Source organism: Rhineura floridana, chromosome 4, assembly GCF_030035675.1.
Source record: "Rhineura floridana isolate rRhiFlo1 chromosome 4, rRhiFlo1.hap2, whole genome shotgun sequence".
NCBI lineage: Eukaryota > Metazoa > Chordata > Lepidosauria > Squamata > Rhineuridae > Rhineura > Rhineura floridana.
The window spans coordinates 148803023-148822731 of NC_084483.1; the positions used below are offsets into that span (position 1 = coordinate 148803023).

The window sequence follows — 19709 nt, forward strand, 5'->3', positions numbered from 1 at the left end:
ATAATAAAACAAATGCGATATAATAATTGTTTATAAATAATTTTCATTTCAGCAAATCCATTTCAGGGGCCCCTTCGTCCTGTGCCCTGTGCCTGTGCACCTGTTGCACCTGCCTAGTTATGGCACTGCTTTTGCATACAGGTTAAATCCCTGCCTTTAAGGCACGAGGTAGAGCGTGGCCAATCACAAACGAGTTGTAGGCGATGGGTGTTCGAAGAAGGCGGGGTTAGGGCTACAGTGGCCGGATGCAGCCCCATTCTCTTCGCAATCGTCCACATCAAATCTATTTCCTCCTTCCTCAATGTAGCTCTGATTCAGCTAATCACCAGGCACGGTGACTCCACGCACCAATGAGATTCGGCTCAAACGTGGGCGGGGCGACGGCAATGAGGAAGAGTTTTCTGCCAGCCAATTAAGGAGAGCCTTACAGAAGCCCAATAGGAGGGGCAGTCTTATTGTTGTTTCGCTGTCCCTCAGTCAAGAGGAGGTGGCTGCTCTGGCGGTGCCTTTGCTACAGTCTGTTCGTGTTCCTGTTGACTGGGTGCCCGGTGGTCTCGCTCGCTGAACGGCCGGGCTTTCGAGGCCTTAAGCGGGCGGGGTGATGCAGCCCCCGGGTTCCCAGCAGCCGCCACGGCCCCCGCCACCTCCGCCCCCGCCGCTCTACGCGCCCAGCAACGGGGACTTTACTTTCGTCTCTTCGGCCGATGCCGAAGGTAAGAATGGGAGTTTGCGGTGGGAAGTAGCGCCACTTCCCCCGAAGCTGCGATCATGCTGAAAGGGGTGGCAGGCCCAATAAGCAGATGCCATCAGGTTTCTTTCCGCTTGGTGGGTGTGGAAATAAGGTCCAGTGTAAACACTCCGCCTTGTGGCCCAGCCTAGTTCGCGTGGCAAAGGCACCTGCGTGCAGATGGGACGTATTTGACCCAGTAAGAAAGCAAATCGGGAGGACGAGAGACCTGTAGTGGTTCTCTTTCTAATGGTGATGTATGTAAGCTTTTGAATAGAACATGAATGGGGAGCAAAGTGAAATATGTATATGAGATCGATCACATCTTTGGGCCTTTTCCCATTCCCTGCTTTTGCCAGCCATACACTCATACACACACGATTGAATGGATATGGCAAACCGGTTCCCTGACTAGATACGTCATGAGCACGAATTGGAAACTTGTCCTTCTGGGATAACTGATGTGTGGTCTTCGTTTGGTCTGTGGTGGTGGAAAAGAAATTGATTGTGGTTGTTTGTGGCTGGGAAAGGACGGATTATTCCACCTTGTTTTTCCATCTTTCCACTTGACTGAGAGGGCTAACTTATGTATTCTCAACCATTGTGCTCTTTAGGCAGTAGTCTGCCAAATTCAAAGGTGCCCCAGATAAGTATTATGGTGTACATCTGCTTCTGCTGTCCCCATTACCTTGCTTTGTTGACTGGGATGGTTATATGGCATTGTTTTTCAGTGAAGTAGTATTTCAAGGATTGGGGTACATACTGAGATTTAAATTTTTTTTTCTGCAAGGTTTTCTGCAATTCTAAGCAGTATACAGTACAGGCTTGATAGGGGTCCTCAAGATGAGCAGGGCTTCAGCTGCATAATGTTGCCATGCATATAGAAGCTTTAAGTTAGTGGTTGGCAGCCCATCTCATTCTCCCCCAAACTGAGTTCTTAAACTATCTCACTCACTGTCCACAAATGCCATGTGCTTCTGAGGAACAGGGGTATACCTACTTTGGCTACATCTTGTATTGATTTGTTCTTAGGTTTGGATTTCGGGGCATACCTAATAGATTAAATTGAGAATTGCTTCTTGTTCTTTAGTTTCATCATATAAAATATTTCTCAGCAGTACGTGATCTTATAACTTTCAAGGCTACTCGATCTATCTGCAGAAATAGCTGCAGTTTAAAACATTAATTCTTCCACAATACGGTAGTGATTTTCCTCTCTAATATGCCACTTTGTGGGTGGGGTAGAGATAAAATGTTCAATTTCAAAACTCATGCATACCCATACGTCCTATAATAGGGAAACCATATTCTTGGCTGCCTTCTCATAAATGTGTCATTTTCCCTGTCAAGATCTGAGTGGCTCAATAGCTCCTCCAGATGTGAAGCTCAATCTTGGTGGAGGAAGTGGGGAATTTGTCAAAGAATCTATTGCAACTACATTCCTGCGGCAGAGAGGATATGGCTGGCTATTGGAAGTAGAAGATGACGACCCTGAAGATAATAAGCCACTCTTGTAAGTAACATTACTCTGAGATTCTTAGTTTAATTCTGTGTTTGAAGCAGACTGGCTGTAGGTCAGTATTGTCTGTGAATGGTGAACAAGGATGTAAATGGAAAATCATTAACTCGTTTTTAAAATCCCCTTACTACTGACACTTTAATATAAAGTATAGCACAGATTACTCTTGTGCCTCATTCTGTTCTTCTGCTTGGCTAGGAAGTAGACTTCAGAAGTTTTTGGTTTCCTTTAACTATGATTTGTCATGTTCCTTGATGGACAAACTGTGATTAGCACTAACCAATGTTAGTTTCAAACCAGCCAACTTTAAAATGTAGTTTCTGAAGCTGGCTTGTTGAAACTAACCATACTTTGTGTTAACTAACTCTACTTTGGACCGCTGGATTGTACATGGTTTTGAAATTCTGTTCTATTTGACTTGTTTTGTACATCACTTTTGAATATAAAGCAATTAAGAAATTTCTTAAATAAAAAACAGAATTCAGGATCCAGGAATGTATGCTTAACTAAAAGCAGAAGCTTGTGAATTCTTCCTTTCAGCTGTGCAAGGGGGGTGGGGAGCATATGAACCCAAGGCTTGCTGCAGCTCATGCACAATGCACTAAACATGGATTAGTGTGACATGGATAGAGATGTGAAGGCCTGGAAAGACCTGCAAAATTTTGAAAAAAAATGAATTTTTTTTGGTGATTTTTAAAAAACATTTTGGAAAAACAAAAAGGCTTTGGAAAAAACCCCAAAAAGTTTCCCTTTGAATTTCCCCCTTTTTTTCTGGGCCTTCACATCTCTAGACATGGAAGCCCAGCTGCTATGCAGAATTGTTGAATTCAACTATCTTGTTATAGATTCAAGTTCAATAGAATTGATATGTGAATGTGATTGAAATTGGCTAGAAACTCAAGACATGATAGACAACAGAGATGTAGCTTTTACAAGTTGATTAAAATTGACACCTTTGTGTCTGTCTTCTCAGTGAAAGCAACTCTATTCCTGGAGGCACCATGGTTTGTTTGTTGTCTCATCTTCCTAAAGTTCCTGTGACAATCTTCTTTGAGGGCTAAGGGCTGAGCAAAGAGCCAATAGACTCTTGCCCTGGGGTTGGAATGATGAAGGAATCAGTGTACTAATAAAAATAAATGTGGCTCGGGGCTAATTAAGCTGTCAGGAATGCAGGATAACAAGAGACCTGCCTTTTTGCTACTGGTCTTGCTGTTGCTGAAAAGTGGTATTTCTTCTATTTGTTCAGCAGAGGCTGGCATGGGGAGAGAGTGATGCTTTTTTCCTTTTGTTGCGATTCATGTTTTCATTTCACAATGTAATTGGAATGCAAATCTGTATGAATGTTCTATAAATCTTTGTTTTCCGGTGTTGAAATAATGTCAGAGGCGTTTTATGAAAGTTGTGTTTATTCTATAACTTTAGGGAGGAGCTAGACATTGATCTGAAGGACATATACTACAAAATCCGATGTGTCTTGATGCCAATGCCTTCTCTTGGATTTAACAGACAAGTAGTAAGAGATAATCCTGACTTCTGGGGCCCTCTGGCAGTTGTCCTTTTCTTCTCAATGATCTCATTATATGGTCAATTCAAGGTGGGTAAAGGGCTTCATCTAAATAAATAAGTGTGGCTGAGAGATGACATGGTCTTAGGCTGATATCCATTGAAATGCATATTTCTTAATCTTTCATACATCGTAATATATCAACAGTGGTAAACTGCTCTGGAACCCTCTTCCTCCCTACTTTATTTATTTATTTATTGCACTTGTATACCACCCCATAGCCGAAGCTCTCTGGGCGGTTTACAGCAATCAAAAACATTAAAACAAATATACAATTTAAAACACATATTTTAAAAACAATTTAAAACACAATTTTAAAATTTAAAACAATATAAAAACAATTAAAAATTAATAAACAATAATAAAATAATAATATTATTAGAATTTAAGAGCCTGAAACACTGGTTGGTTTAATACTAAAAGTGCTTCACTAACTTTTGACTAAAGCAAGAAAAAGTATGGGGACCAATTATTCCCCACTGCTCTTATTTCACCTAAGAGCTCAAAGAAAGCTGTAGCGGCAACCACTACACTGCTAATATGTCAGATTCAGGATACAACTTTCAGGCATTTTTCTACCTAAAGGGGCAAAGAAGGCAAAGAGAGACAAAGTATTGTGTGTGCCCAAATCATTACTGAGCCAACACTCCCTTCTCCATTATTGGCTTCCATATCATAGCATGCTTTACAACTAAGATACTTATCAGTTGCTACCTATCCAAGTAGGCAGCCAAATGACAAACCTCCCTTTGTTGCTTCACATATGGTGTGAAATCACCCATATCTCCAAGTACATAAAGCATTCAAAGTTACCATGCTCACCATCTCAGAAAGATTAAACCAACAGCATCTGCCAACATTGCTGCTTTGTAATGGGGGGAGAGAGACTTCATAATATTCTCATATCATCTTTTTGTCCTCCTGTTTTGTTGCAATTGCATCCATTTTTGTTCATGTATTGTGCTGCTGCCACGGATGTTTTAATGGAGGAATAGAGCTACAGTGGTATGTATGCACACACACTTGCCAATCCCAGACGTGAAAGGCTACTGTCTCTTCCACCTGCCCTCATATTTCCCAGGACTTCATTGGGCTACAGGATTCTGGGTGCAGAGCTATTTGTGCTGTGTTTGAGAGGTGGAAGCTTACCATGGTGGCAGCAGGGGTTCCTGATTTTTCTTACAGTTTAAACGCTGCAGATGAGCATAAGAAGAGCCCTGCTGGATCAGACCAAGGGCACATCTAGTCTGGAATCCTGGTCTTACATTGGCCAACCAGATGCCTACCATATGAGCAGAACAGCACTCTCCCTATTTGTGTTCCCTATGGTATTTGGAGCCATGCCACCTCCAATACTGGAGGTAGTATACAGCCATTGTTACTAGTAACCATTGATAGCGTTATCCTCCATGAATTTGTCTAATCCCTTTTTTAAAGTGTCACTGCATATTGCGGCTGTGAATTCCAGTTTAACTGTGTGCTACTAGAAGAAGTACCATCCTGATGACTCTTCCAGAATTCAACTTCATTGACCCTGGGTTCTAGTATTATATGAGAGAAACTGTGCTCTTTCCCCCACTGTATGGATAATATTATACATCTCTATCATGTCCTCCCTTATAGGTCTTTTTTTTCTATACCAGAAAGCTCCAAATGTTGGAAACCTTCCTCATAGGGGAGTTGTTTTAGCCCCTTGAAATAGCCTTTAGCTCTGGGGCAACAGGAGCAGAACTCTGGTTGCTGCTACTACTTGCCTGCCTTCTTTCCTAGAATGCCTGTGACAGCACACTAAGGTAATTTCCAGTCACACTGTGGGAAGGAAGGATAGCAGTGGTGATCAGAGCTCTGCTGCAATTGCTGGTAGAGTTTTTGATCAAGAAAGAGAGGAAGCCCCACCTTTGGTATGGCTAGCCCTGTCCCCCAGCTGTTTTTAAGACAGAATCATGTGCACTGAAATAATTGTACCCACAATAGGGCTGGTGAATTATGGATGGCCATTTGTGTTCTGGCTCAGTGTGTTCACAAGATCACTTCATTCTTTGACCGAGAATCATGCATATGCATCTGACACAACCTGTTGCCTATGAAACTAGAGCTCTGAGTATGCTCAGGGGGCTTTTCCCACAATGATACCCCAATGGTTGCATGCATAAGATTGCATGGCTAGATTCCCCTTTAGGGGAGAGAGTGCATTCAGTCTTTCTTTCCTTTTCTCTTTCCTCATATAAAAAATTGTCATTTGCAAATAATTTATAGAAGTAAGCTGAACTGTGTCCCTTCAGCATTACATTAAATTGGTCAGTGAAAGAAGAATTGACCAGACTCTTTATTTCTTAAGGTGGTATCGTGGATTATAACTATTTGGATCTTTGGATCTTTGACAATTTTCCTATTGGCCAGGGTTCTTGGAGGTGAGGTAAGAATCTTGTGACAGTGAACTTGGTCTTTGAAAGTCAAACTTGAATTACCTTAAAATTGGTTTTAGCCAGTTGGGCTTCTCCTGGGAGGAAGGGTGGGATATAAAACTAATAAACAAACAAACAAACTTGCCTTTTCAACATTGCATTGCTTAGTAGTTTATGATCAGGGATGTCTTGGAAAATAGTACTTGTTAAAAAGAAAACAGTGACCATTAATAGAGTGTCAACAGCAATCTAGAATGTGTAAAATAGATAAGAGATTTACTTCCCCTGGGAGCTTAGAACTTACATTACATTAGGTTGACAAGCCAAGCTTATAGGATGGGAAAAGGGATCGATGAAAGACTTATGAAGTGGAATGACAGTGTAAATAATGTGACTCGCTGATAGTTTAGAAAAGGACTAGCTCAGGGATGGAGAAAGTGTGGTCCATCAGCCCCAGCCAGCATGGGAAATGTAGCCCAGGAACACCTGAAGGGCCAAAGGTTCCCCATCCCTGGACTAACTGAAGAAGAGGGTTTGGGGGGGTTGCTACGTAACACAATGTTGACTTCCTGGGCTTGGTTCTGATAATTTTTTGTTGATGATAAAGATGGTGTGTTATTGGAAACAATGTGGTAAATTTATTTCAAATTTGCAGGTTGCATATGGCCAAGTTCTTGGAGTGATTGGATATTCTTTACTTCCTCTTATTGTAATAGCACCTGTGCTTCTGGTGGTTGGATCATTTGAAGTTGTTTCTACTCTAATCAAAGTAAGTTCATTATTTTGTCTGTGAAAATGATAAAACTGAAAAACATTCTACTTTTTCTGTAGTTTAATGTATCTTGCCTTTATAAGCAGATGTTTTCTTTACTTATAAGCAGATCCATGACTACTTAGCTATATCAGTAAAGTATTGTTTGAAATCCCTAATGGTAAATTGTCAATGGATAAGGGTGTTTAAATTTATATAAATGCATATAATTTGCCGTAAGTGGTTTCAAACAATACACACACACACACATATATGTATGTGTGTGTGGTGTCCATGGATCTTGGAATTCTAGGTTTTGTTATTTTTATCTTGTAATCATAGATGCAAAATGGATTCTGAATTTTGTTAGCTTGTTTTTAGTTATATTTTGAATTGTTATAGGATAACAGTGTGTTGTATATTTTGTCATTTCTATGTCTTGTAAACTACCTTCACTACAGTAATGTGTACAAACATTAAAAATGAAATGACTACTAGCCACCTCAGTACTTGGCTGTTTGGGCCATGTCAGTCCAATTCCTCTACAGTATCAAACTGGCTAAGCCAAAGGCATCTTTGTGAATATAGAATCATAATATTGCAGCAGGTGTTCTTACAGCATCTAGAGCAGGGGTGGCCAGTCATATTTGCTCTTGGCTAACCCTTCGGGTATTGCATGCTGGCAGAGGCAGGACCAAGACAAAGAGGGCATGGTTAAAGTGGGTGTGGCCATCCCCTCACACATATGCAATCCACACAGGGCCGGCTCCAGGAATGCTGTTGCCCTTGGGCATCAGCTTGCCATGGGCCCCGGCGTGTGTGTGTGTTCGCATTTGTGCACGCAGCCCACCCTCACCTACCTGTCTTCTGTGTTTTACTATTGCCATTAACCAAGATGGCGGCCGCGGTTTCCCTAAGGGGATGAAGCCTCCACCGCCATCTTTGTTGATGGCACGCATGCATGCTACGCACACGTATCTCTGCCATCAACTAAGATGGCAGCAGGGGCTTCAGTACCTTAGGGAAACCGCAGCCCCCATCTTCATTAAGGGCAACGGTAAAAGACAGCAGACAGGTAAGTGGGGAGATGTGGGGGGCGTGGATCACAGAAGGGGAGCAGAGGGGTGGCTGAGGGGCCCCCTGTAGCTCCAGGGGCCGTTGGGCCAGTGCCCAACCTGGCCACCCTTTAGAACCGGCCCTGAATCCACACTACACATATACATCCAGAGGCAGAGGCAGTCTCATCTACATGCACACATGTATGCGCACATACACGAAAAAGAGATTGAACATTGCCCCTCTGCCTGATCATCAAATGATCAATCTGAGTGCTTCCCCAATTGAAAACTCCTGAATGGCACTGCCATCATGATGTTGAAAATTGCTCTGTCCCTGCTAGTGCTCTGCATGCCTTTTTCCCTAGTGGGTGCCAAGTTGGGTCTGGTGGGCCACCCGGGAAGGCTTGGCAGGCTGGATTGGGCCTGCAGGCTGGCATTTCATTGTCCCCGATCTAGGCAAGCCAAGAAGAGAAAGTAAGGAGGGAATTTGGATTCCTCAGCAGAGGTTCTGCAAATGTCAGTGTTCTCTCAAGCATGCTGATATCTCCCTCTTATTTTTCAGTGGTCTATCAGCATTCACTGCCTGTTTGTTACTGGACAGAGTTATAGAAATAAAAGTTGACTTTTCCGTTATCCTTTCCTCCTCCAGTTGGCCTGTTTGGGATGTACAGTGAGTCTTGCGCCTCATCTTTGTGCCCCCCCCCTTCTGGGCACATTGCAGTTAACCCAGAAACTCTTCATTTAAACACTTTCCTCTTTCATCCAAACTGGAAAAATTGATTGCGAGGATCTGAAACAGTTTCAGACTGTGGTTCAAGGACGTAGCTTATTCCTAACCCAGTTCTGATCAAATGGGAACCTAATTCACCCAAGATGTTTTAAATAGCAGTACACCAAGGAGCTGAGAGGAAAGGTATGGTGAAGGGATGGAGCACCCAAGCACAAGGCTCCTAAATATTGTATCTTAATAAGCCAAGATATGTACGTCTGAACTGGGCTATTCTGTCCCATTCTAATGCTTGGCCTAAAAAGTCTGATATTTTGTTCTGATTTTTTTTTCTTACGTAAAAAGCCAGTCTTAACTCAATTTGTCTGCCTTAATTCTGGGATTATAAGTGTAAGATTTCAACATGTTATTAAATTTGTATTTCATTGTAAGCTTATGTTTTAAAGAAAGACATGATTCAGATATTAGAAAAGTAAAATCTGATTAAATTATTAAAAATAATAAAACATATAGGCTTGGATTCAGAGTTCCGTGAGCAGAAACTCTATAAGTTATATTTTTCCCCAGCTGGAGTTTTTAGTCAATATTTCAAAGCACCCTGACCTCTAGGGACAGAGCCCTTAACAGGTGATACTAATGGTTTACATAGCATAGCTACCTCTTTTGGGAGGTATGGATTGCGTTATAAGAGAGGAAGAACCTCTCTGGCATAGATGTTTAGGGAGCGGAGAAAGAACTGTTGTCTGTGATCTGGGACCAAAGGGCCCAAGTCTACATGCTACACACAAGTAAATGCTCTAAAAATATCTGGAAACTGTCACATGTAAATGTTATGATAAAAATGTTAAAGGAATTTTAATTTGCAATTAAGCACCCTTATGAATTGATTATATTTTCAGCTCATTGTAAATTGACCTGTCATTTCATTCACTAAAAGATGGCAAGAAAAAAGCAACTTGGAATGCCTGACTTTGTGAATATAATTACTTGGCTCCACTGATTTTCAATAGGCTATGGTTTTTAAGCATTTAGGCTGCAATCCAATACACACTTCCCTGGGAGTAAATTTCATTGAACCCAGTGAAGCTTATTTCTGAGTAGACATGTATTGGATTGCAGCCTTAGTCTCAACTTGTTCTGCTTGTTCCACATATTAATGCTGCTTTTGAGGGCATTCCATGCCATAACATTTCATTTTCTTATCTTTCCAGCTTTTTGGAGTATTTTGGGCTGCATACAGTGCTGCTTCATTATTAGTTGGAGAAGAATTTAAGACCAAAAAGCCCCTCCTTATCTATCCAATCTTCTTATTGTACATTTATTTTTTGTCCTTGTATACTGGAGTGTGACCTGCAGTGCTGGTTTTGGACAGGAACAATACCTTAATTTGCCATGAAGACTGATGAAACGTCTGATTGAAAAGACAAGTGACTGTGTCATATCTTGCTGTCAAGGTTTTAGTGGTAATCCAAATATATATGTGTATATTATTTAAGCAGTTTTAGTTACATTAGAGATTTATAACAGAGTTTTAGGTTTAAGACTTGTTAGATTTTTATTGAACAAAGGTAAGAACATTGCAGAGCCTAAAGTTAGATAGCCTAAAGTTGCAGAGTAACAGCTTAGTCCTTGTACTTTTGGCACAAGTAACATATGATTAATACATTAAATTGAAGTGGAATTCCAGTTACTGTTAATAGTTCAGTTCTTGCTTTCAACATGACACATTCTGTAGATATATTTATGAACCCACTCCTGATTATTCAGACTAGCCTGTAATCAAGACATGACCCTTAATGTAGTGCCTTGCACACTCTTGATTTGGCCATTATAAATTCTGATTCTAAAATGTCCATCCATATGTAGGCTTAGGGTATTTCATTGTTAAGCAGGTAGCTTGCGTAACAGTTTGAAGATCCAAGTGTTTGAATTAGGCCTTGTTTTTTAATTAAAAATGTATGTATGCCATAAAATGTTTTTTACAGTGTTGATTTTAAAATCTCTGGATTTTCAGCTTTGCAGCAGTGATGATAAGTTGGGAAAGACATTTAAATAAATCTGAACAATATCTTGTAATGGAATAAACAGTGCTTCTCCAAAACTATACTTCTTTTTATAACACCTCGTTTTGCTGTTTTGACCCAATATTGTTCATTGTTGGGGTTATATACTACTATTTATGGTAAAATGACACTCCTTAATACAAGATTGATACCTGATGAACAAGAATGACAGCAGTTAAGCTTTGACTGGCAACAGAATTAAACATCTGCTTTGATGACCAAGATAATTTTGACTTAGTTTGAAAATATTATTGAAATGGCTGTTTCATCTTAGATCAATATTAGCTTTTTACCACCAAGGAAAGTAGGAAACTTAATGAAAGTTGTGCTTTTACCTATAAAGGCTGGTTTAATGTGATTTAGCATTTTCACAGTACATCTTGAGTCCAATCCATTTATGGAGCTCTATACCCACAAGCATGTGTGCATCACTTGCGAATTGGGAACCAACAGATACTAATTGGATGCACATCCAAACAGGGATACAGTCAGCCTTCAAATAAGATGCACCTTTGCATGTGTATTTGAATTCACATCCTCACCCACATTCTTAAGTAATTACTCATGTGTTAGTGGGCAATATCCAGAGTCATACTTGCAGTAGAACCATTGAAACCAATGTGCATTTCAGTCAGAGCTTGGAAAAGTTACTTTTTTAAACTACAACTCCCATCAGCCCCAGCCAGTATGGACACTGGATTGGGCTGATGGGAGCTGTAGTTCAAAAAAGTAACTTTTTCAAGCTCTGATTTCAGTCCAGTGATTTCAAGTGGTCTGTTCTGAGTGACTTAGTTAGACAGCACCCAATGTCTTTCCTTTTTTAACAAATGAGCTGGATTAGAGCCCTTGACAATTGGCACAATAAAAAAATTAACTTGATCTTGCAAAATTGCTAACATATTACCAAACTGTCCTCCTGGTTGCAAAATAATAGGAAGACTGCTAAAAACCTCATTTTAAGTAACTTTTGAAAATTGTTTATTCTATATGGATTTAAACAAATTAAAAATTATGCAATGCTATTAAGTATCTAGCCTGCCTGGTTCACAGAACACTAAGCTACAGTTTATTGAACCCTGGCATAGTGTTATGCATGAACTGTACCCAACAGCTTAACTATGGTCTGTTGACTGCCAAACAGACCACAATTTGAAGCCATGGCTTATGAACCATGGTTTCTTTTAACTATGGCTTGGTGTAATTAAACCCTTAATTAACCATTGTTTGTTTGACCACCCCACCCCAGAAGCTCACCAGACAGCAAAGTTATAGGCAAGAGCAGCTGGAAAACAAATCACTTGGAGAAGCAAGCCATGGTTTGATTGTCTCTGGGACAAGTTGTAGGTAACTTGTTTGTTAGACAAACTACATGTTAATGTATAAAGCAGGCTACTGTATGAGCATGTCTGTAGGCTACATTAATTTTTATTCAACTGGACCTAATTTTTATTCAACTGGACCTAAATTACTATCGGAAAACTACCTTCTGGGTTAATTCTTCATTTGTATCAATTCTGTCAATTTATCTCATAACAAGTACACTTTATTGAGATGTTAGAATGTCATTTTAGTTATATAAAGCCTTTCCAATGTTATTTAGGTGCCTTCTATTCAGTTGTTCCTGTATTCTTGGAATACATACTCAACATATCTGATACATGGAATAACTCATGCATAAGCAATATATCCAATTACAACAGCTTTGAAAAGTACACTTCTCCAGTTATCATATGCTCACGATTAGTATAATCCTGTGGCAACAGTGTTTCAGAGCCATATACGATTAAGCAACCTGCTATCCGTAATATTTTATGGTTAGGTATTTGAAGGACTATCAATTGGCATTTTACTTTTTTGGAGAAAAACACACAAATAGAAATACACACAATATTGCTGTTTAAAATGTCAGTGTTAGCATTGCAAATTTGAATAACCATTACTAGTAGTGGAGCCAGGAAATGGGTCAAAGATTCATTTTTCTAGCTTATGGTAAAGGCAATATATTTGTATGTGAGAGGATAGTATAACTATCTCTACCAATGGGGAAAAATAAAATGCAGTAGGCTAGTCATCATGAATCCACTTGAGAACTATTAAATGTGTTTTATACAAATATCTAGCTCCTTAAAGTTGTTGCTGCTTTCTTAAACTTGTACCCTAGAAGATATAGCGTGATAGCCAACTAAGTTAGTCATGTCCATTAATTTCAATGGGCCTATTCTGGGTATGGCTAACATTGAATATCGCCCTCTACTTGAAGTATGTCTGTAATGTATATTTGCATTTAACATCAGTTTGTATACACATCAGCAGAACTGCGTATTTGAAAAGATATTTCACCTCTGCATATGCTATGCAAAGAAAATGTCAACAGTTATGTAATTGTTCCAACAGTTTATAACAAATGAACTTCTTTTCATTATATCTGATTACTATTTTTAGGCTAGGCATATATGTAAATACAGTAAATGTATTTTATAAAATTTGGAATTAAACATGTTTGCACAATACGTATGAAAGCTTATTTGTACTTATTAAACCAAGAGACAATTGTCCATATACTTGATATGTTTAAAGTTGTGTGTTTTTAAAATTATTTTTTTTTAGGATTACTAAAAAGATAAACTTTTGTCATATGGAAGACATTTAACATTTCTATTTGACATTGCCTCAGAACAATCCTTTTAACGTGAAGCTCAAGGATGCGAGTATAAATCTGTGACTGGAATTTGACAAAAGCTACTCTATTTTCATATGGAATCTTCTGTCTTCAAAAACTTTCAGTTAACAAACACAGTCCCCTTTATACTTTATGTACATAACTGCTGTAATGTGAAGATGTTACAACTATTTTTGAAGTGAGGAAGTTAATCCTTTATGATACTTTTTTCTCCAATGTACCCTTTTTAACAGTGATATTCTACTAGGGTACAAAAGAAAAATCTTGCCATTGCTTTTCAGTCTTGTAAAACATACGTTGCAAAAGTTGATGAGAATTGTTAGAATGGGCATTATCACAGCTTAATACAAACTTACAAGCAATTGAAACAATTATATTATTAATAGAGCATATTCTCGTATTGCAGAGCTAGCTGCCCTTAGCCACTGATTTCAGTGGGCTTGTGTGCCTAATCTCTCTTTGAGACAGGCCTATTCTCATTGATAACTATTTTTAGCTTGTCAAATTTCCAGTATTTTGCTGTGGATACATGTTGAACATTTGAGTTAGTTCCTGCTCCTGACCACATAGAGTTGGGAAATGTTTACCTATAAAATGTGCATAACTATGTGTATGTATGGAAGAAGATCCTCATGTTTCCCTGCTGTTGAACAGGGAATCCTTTTTTTTTTGGTCTCCATTTAAAATAAGAAGCATTCAGTGTAGTGTTGATAAAACATTCATCAAAATTACGCTAGAGCTCTGTAGAAAATCTCATATATAGAGAATACATGTTAGAAAGGTCAAATAGGTATCACTATAGACTTGGACTTTGTTGTTTGTTATGTGCTTAAACTGAAGTGTTGAGAATTCTTTGTTGTGTTACATTAGAAAAACATTCCTCTGACTGGGGGGGGGGGAATATAAGAAAGGAAAGGTGGGAGCATGCACACAATTGCATGTTCATGTTTTGTTTGTAAAAAATATATCTAGAATGGGTGTACTCTAATGAGGACTAGCATTGAATACTACCCAATAATTTCAGTGTGTGCACTCTGAGTAGAACTTAAATACAACACGACGCTGAAGTTGGTTGCCAGTTCCTTATTTGCTTGAAAGTTCAAAACACTAAAAAAGAAGAAAAGTTGACAGCTACAGCAACTTCAAGCCAAACTTAACATGTCTCTGAACCCCAAAATATGTTGGGATACCCTGTATGATATATCACTGTGATCGGGGGACTCTCCCCTTCAAGAATAACAATACATTTATGCAATCAAAATCATCAGGCTTCTGATACTATAAATACATAATGATGTCATAAAATCATAAAAATAAGTAACTGGGGGTGCCCACCCCAAAATCTGCTCTGGGCCAGGACAAATCATACACCCCATGAAAGGGGCGGGTGTCCTCTACGAGATGCCACTGCGTCCTGCCTGCTCCAGAGCTTCTGTTGGGCACAGGGCACATAGGAGGGCATCTATGCAAAATCAAAGCAGATAAAAACATACAGGAAAAAATAAGTAACTGGAGGTACCCATCCCAAAATCTGCTCTGGGCCAGAACAAATCATATACCCCAGGAAAGGGGAGGGTGTCCTCTATGAGATGCCAGTGCATCCCATCCGGCCCAGAGCTTCTGCTGGGCACGCACTAGTGCATCAATGCAAAATCAAAATGGACAAAAACACGCAAAAAAAAATATAAGTAACTGGGGGTACCCACCCCAAAATCTGCTCTGGGCAAGGGCAAATCATATACCGCAAGAAAGGGGAGGGCATCTTATACCATATGCCGCTGTGTCCCACCTGGCCCAGAGCGTCTGCTGGGCGCAGGGCACGGAGAAGAGCATTTACACAAAACCAAAGCAGACAAAAACATACAGGAAAAAATACGTAACTGGGAATACCCACCCCAAAATCTGCTCTGGGCCAGGACAAATCATATACCCCAAGAAAGGGGAGGGTGTTCTCCATGAGATGCCACTGCATCCTGCCTGGCCCAGAGCTTCTGCTGGGTGCACGGCACGGATGGGTGCATCTATGCAAAACCAAAGCAGGCAAAAACATAGAGGAAAAAATGAGTAACTGGGGTACCCACCCCAAAATCTGCTCTGGGCCTGGACAAATCATGCACCCCAGGAAAGGGGAGGGTGTCCTCTATAACATACCAGTGCGTCCTGTCTGGCCCAGATATTCTGCTGGGCGCAGATGAGGGCATCTACGCATGACCAAAATGGACAAAAACATCCTCTATGAGAATCCATGGCTTCCTGACTGGCCCAGAGTTTCTTGTGTGCAGAAGGAGTGGATCTGAGCAACTATACACAACAAAATATTTAAATAAGGTAGGGGGGGAAAGGATCTGGTGGTGCCCACCCTCTGCAAGATGGCATTGATTCCAACCCAGGTCAGAGCTTTTTTTTCAGTCATGGCACAGACAAGGTCTTTATCATTTCTGATTTTAGAGTGTTTTTAACTGTATTTAATTATGCATTTAAAAACTTTTTTTCCACCCAGGAACGTTTTAGTAAATGGCAGGGAATAAATCTAAACAACACCAACAACATTAATTTATGTATCAGTAGAATAGCCAAAATATATAGGAAACATTATAAGGAACTTGGATGCCCATCCCAAAATATGATTTGGGGCACCACAAATCATAGTTCCACCCATCAGGGATACTGTCTTTCATTAGATGCTGTCCATGCATAGTTTAGAGTCTCATCTATGAAATTACATCTTTATGCTTCTTGAGTGAATCATTGTCTGGTGATCCAGCCAAGTTTCCTTCTGCCATGGCACCAGATAACGTACAGTCATACTTTGAGAAGAATTGTTGTGCATTTGATTTATTATATCTCTAAATAACTTACTACATATATATATTATATTTCTCCAACAGGTAACAACCAAGTATACAAATGAACAGATAAACAAGTGCAGACTTAATTAAAAAAAAAAAAGGAAGAAATAAGGAAGAAATAAGGAAGTCATTATCAGAACTGGTAAAACAGTAAAAAACTTTTTTCTTAGAAATATATTAGAACATTTTTGCAGTTTACAAAATTTACACCATTTCCCATGGGCTGGAATTAAACAATTCCACTCATTTGAAATAATCTCGTTTTCAATTATCGGAGATTTAGAAGAGCACCTTCTAAATTGCACATTGCACATCATCGTTATTATTTGGTCCTTTATAGCCTCATTGCTACAATATGATTTGGAGTACTATTTTTCTTTGTGAAGTCTTGGATCAACTCATCTGTTGCACAAACCGCTACATCCTGTGTTTTGAAGTTCCCCAATTCCATCGTAGAAGTTCTAATCACTTGCATTTCCCAGATTATGGAAAGAAACAAAGTGGTTTCCAGTGTTGAAAGTTATCCCTACCACTTTGTACCTGGGCCGGACGGGATGCACTGGCATCTCGTAGAGGACACCCCCCTTTTCAGGGGTATAAGATTTGTCCTGGCCCAGAGTAGATTTTGGGGTGGGCACTCCCATTTACCTATTTTTTTCCTTCACTGTTTTTTCCATTTTGATTTTGCATTGATGTACCCGTGCGTGCCCGGTGCCTAGGAGATGCACTGGCATCTCGTAGAGGACACCCTCCCCTTTCCTGAGGTATATGATTTGTCCTGGCCCAGAGCAGATTTTGGGGTGGGCACCCCCAGTTACTTATTTTTTCCTCTGTTTCTCTCTGCTTTGGTTTTGTATAGATGCCCTCATCCGTGCCCTGTGCCCAACAGAAGCTCTGGGCCAGGCGGGACACTATGGCATCTCGTAGAGGACACCCTCCCCTTTCATGGGGTGTATGATTTGTTCTGGCCCAGAGCAGATTTTGGGGTGGGCACCCCCAGTTACTTATTTTTTTCCTGTATGTTTTTCTCTGCTTTGGGTTTGCATAGATGCACTCGTGCATGCGCGGTGCCAAGCAGAAGCTCTAGGCCGAATGGGAGGCACTGGCATCTCACAGAGGACACCCTCCTCTTTCCTGGGGTATATGATTTGTCCTGGCCCAGAGCAGATTTCGGGGTGGAGACCTCTAGTTACTTATTTTTTCCTATGTTTTTCTCTGCTTTGATTTTGCATAGATGGCCTCCTCTGTGCCCTGCGCCCAGGAGAAGCTGTGGGCCAAGCGGGATGCAGTGGCATCTCATAGAGGATACCCTCCCCTTTCCCAGGGTATATGATTTGTCCTGGCCCAAAGCAGATTTTGGGGTGGGTACTCCTAGTTACTTATTTTTTTCTGTGTTCTTGTCCATTTTGATTTTGCATAGATGCACCAGTGCGTGCCCGGTGCCAAGGAGAAGCTCTAGGCCAAATGGGAGGCACTGGCACCTCGTACAGGACACCCTCCCCTTTTCTGAGATATATGATTTGTTCTGGCCCAGAGCAGATTTTGGGGTGGGCACCCCAGTTACTTATTTTTTCTTGTATGTTTTTCTGTGTTTTGGTTTTGAATAGATGCCCTCATCCGTGCCCTGCGCCCAACAGAACTCTGAGCCAGGCGGGACGCAGTGGCATCTCGTAGAGGACACCCGCCCCTTTCATAGGGTGTATGATTTGTCCTGGCCCAGAGCAGATTTTGGGGTGGGCACCCCCAGTTACTTATTTTTTATGATTTTATGACATCATTATGTATTTATGATATCAGAAGCCTGATGATTTTGATTGCATAAATGTATTGTTATACTTGATGGGGAGATTCCCCCGATCACAGTGATATATCATACAGGGTATCCCAACATATTTTGGAGTTCAGAGACATGTTAAGTTTGGCTTGAAGTTGCTGTAGCTGTCAACTTTTCTTCTTTTTTAGTGTTTTGAACTTTCAAGCAAATAAGGAACTGGGAGCTAGGAACCAATGTCAGCGTTGTAATACAACCCTGTATGTTTAGGAGGCACAATTTTGTAAAAGCTGAGAAAATGCCTAGAGAATGTTGACGCTCAAGGACTGACAGTATTGACTATCCTAACAGACTCCAGACCTAGACCACTACTTGGAATGGCTAATGTTGTAATAACTAGTAAACTTTGTTGATGTCACTGAAGTTTAATTTCAGATAAATGAGATGTTGTCGTGTGCGTGTATACATCATACAAGGATGGAATCCAAGAGTCGCATAGAACAGGAATAAGCCAGGCCAGGCAAGTTTCTTGTAAGAGTCTTTACTAGGCAAAGACATTAGACACAGTTCTCTTCACAGACAGCTTTTTCCCCCACACTGAGATTTTCCAAGCATCTCACCTTATCAGGCTTCCCAGCCAGCTGCTGACCTTGGCAAACTGGCGCTCTGTTCTCACAGCTTAACCCTTCTGCTTCAGGTTTCACTCTCTTTGCTAAAAACCCTGTCTGTGAGTCTCACAGCCTGCTTCACTGACCAACATGAGATCACTGAATTTGTTACAGAATCACCATTTTGTTTCAAGGTTTATGCATATTTATTTATTTGTCTCCCTATAACTTTTCTAGGCTTATCCTACAATCTCTTTATTCAGTTCAGCCTTGTAAAAATAAGTGTCTTCACAATTGAACAAGCACAGCAAGGGTACATGTACATGGGATTATGAGAAAAACATTTTGCATCAGGTTGTTTGAAAATTAAGTACTATATAACTTATTTTCTACATTTTGTACAAAACTCAGAATTGTTACAGAAGAGCTGTAGCTCACTGGCACAGCATCCGTTTTCATGCAAAAAGTCCCAGGTTCAATGCCCATCATTTCCAGGTATGGCTAGAAAAGCTTCCTGCCTGAAACCCTGCAGAGCTGCTGCCAGTTAGTGTAGACTGATCTAGATGGACCAACAGTCTGACTCAGTATAAGAAAGCTTCCTATGTTTCTGTTAAAATGCAAGTCTTATCTTAAGACTGTTACATACACAAGACATCAAAATACAACAGAACACATAACTCTCCTTTTTAAAGAGGAGAAAAATCAGTAATTTGAAGCGAGAAGATCCTAGGAGCAATCCAGCCCTGACAGTATGCCACAGCATTTGTAATGAGTTTAGGAAAAAAGCTGCAGGCTGGCATATATGTCACTCCTCTGCTTGCTTATACATTAAGGGCATAATTACATGCCACATACAACATTCTTATTTTACATAGCTAAGCGAATCTCACACAGGAAAAACTGGAGCTTCGTGTATGTTAACCCAGAAATTCCACTTACGAAAATAAAGTAAAACCACGTGGTTAGTATATCTGCTCTGGCTTTATT

At 40.3% G+C, this 19709-nt stretch overlaps 1 protein-coding gene across 1 annotated transcript; it reads left to right on the forward strand.

Moving 5' to 3' along the window:
- The first annotated feature begins 280 nt into the window (after positions 1 to 280).
- Positions 281 to 10852, forward strand: YIPF4 (Yip1 domain family member 4). The gene is made up of 6 exons (XM_061624739.1): positions 281 to 713; positions 2078 to 2240; positions 3669 to 3840; positions 6149 to 6226; positions 6871 to 6984; positions 9963 to 10852. The coding sequence occupies exons 1-6, from the start codon at positions 602 to 604 to the stop codon at positions 10098 to 10100; spliced, it is 777 nt and encodes a 258-aa protein (XP_061480723.1). The 5' UTR covers positions 281 to 601; the 3' UTR covers positions 10101 to 10852.
- The last annotated feature ends 8857 nt before the right edge of the window (positions 10853 to 19709 follow it).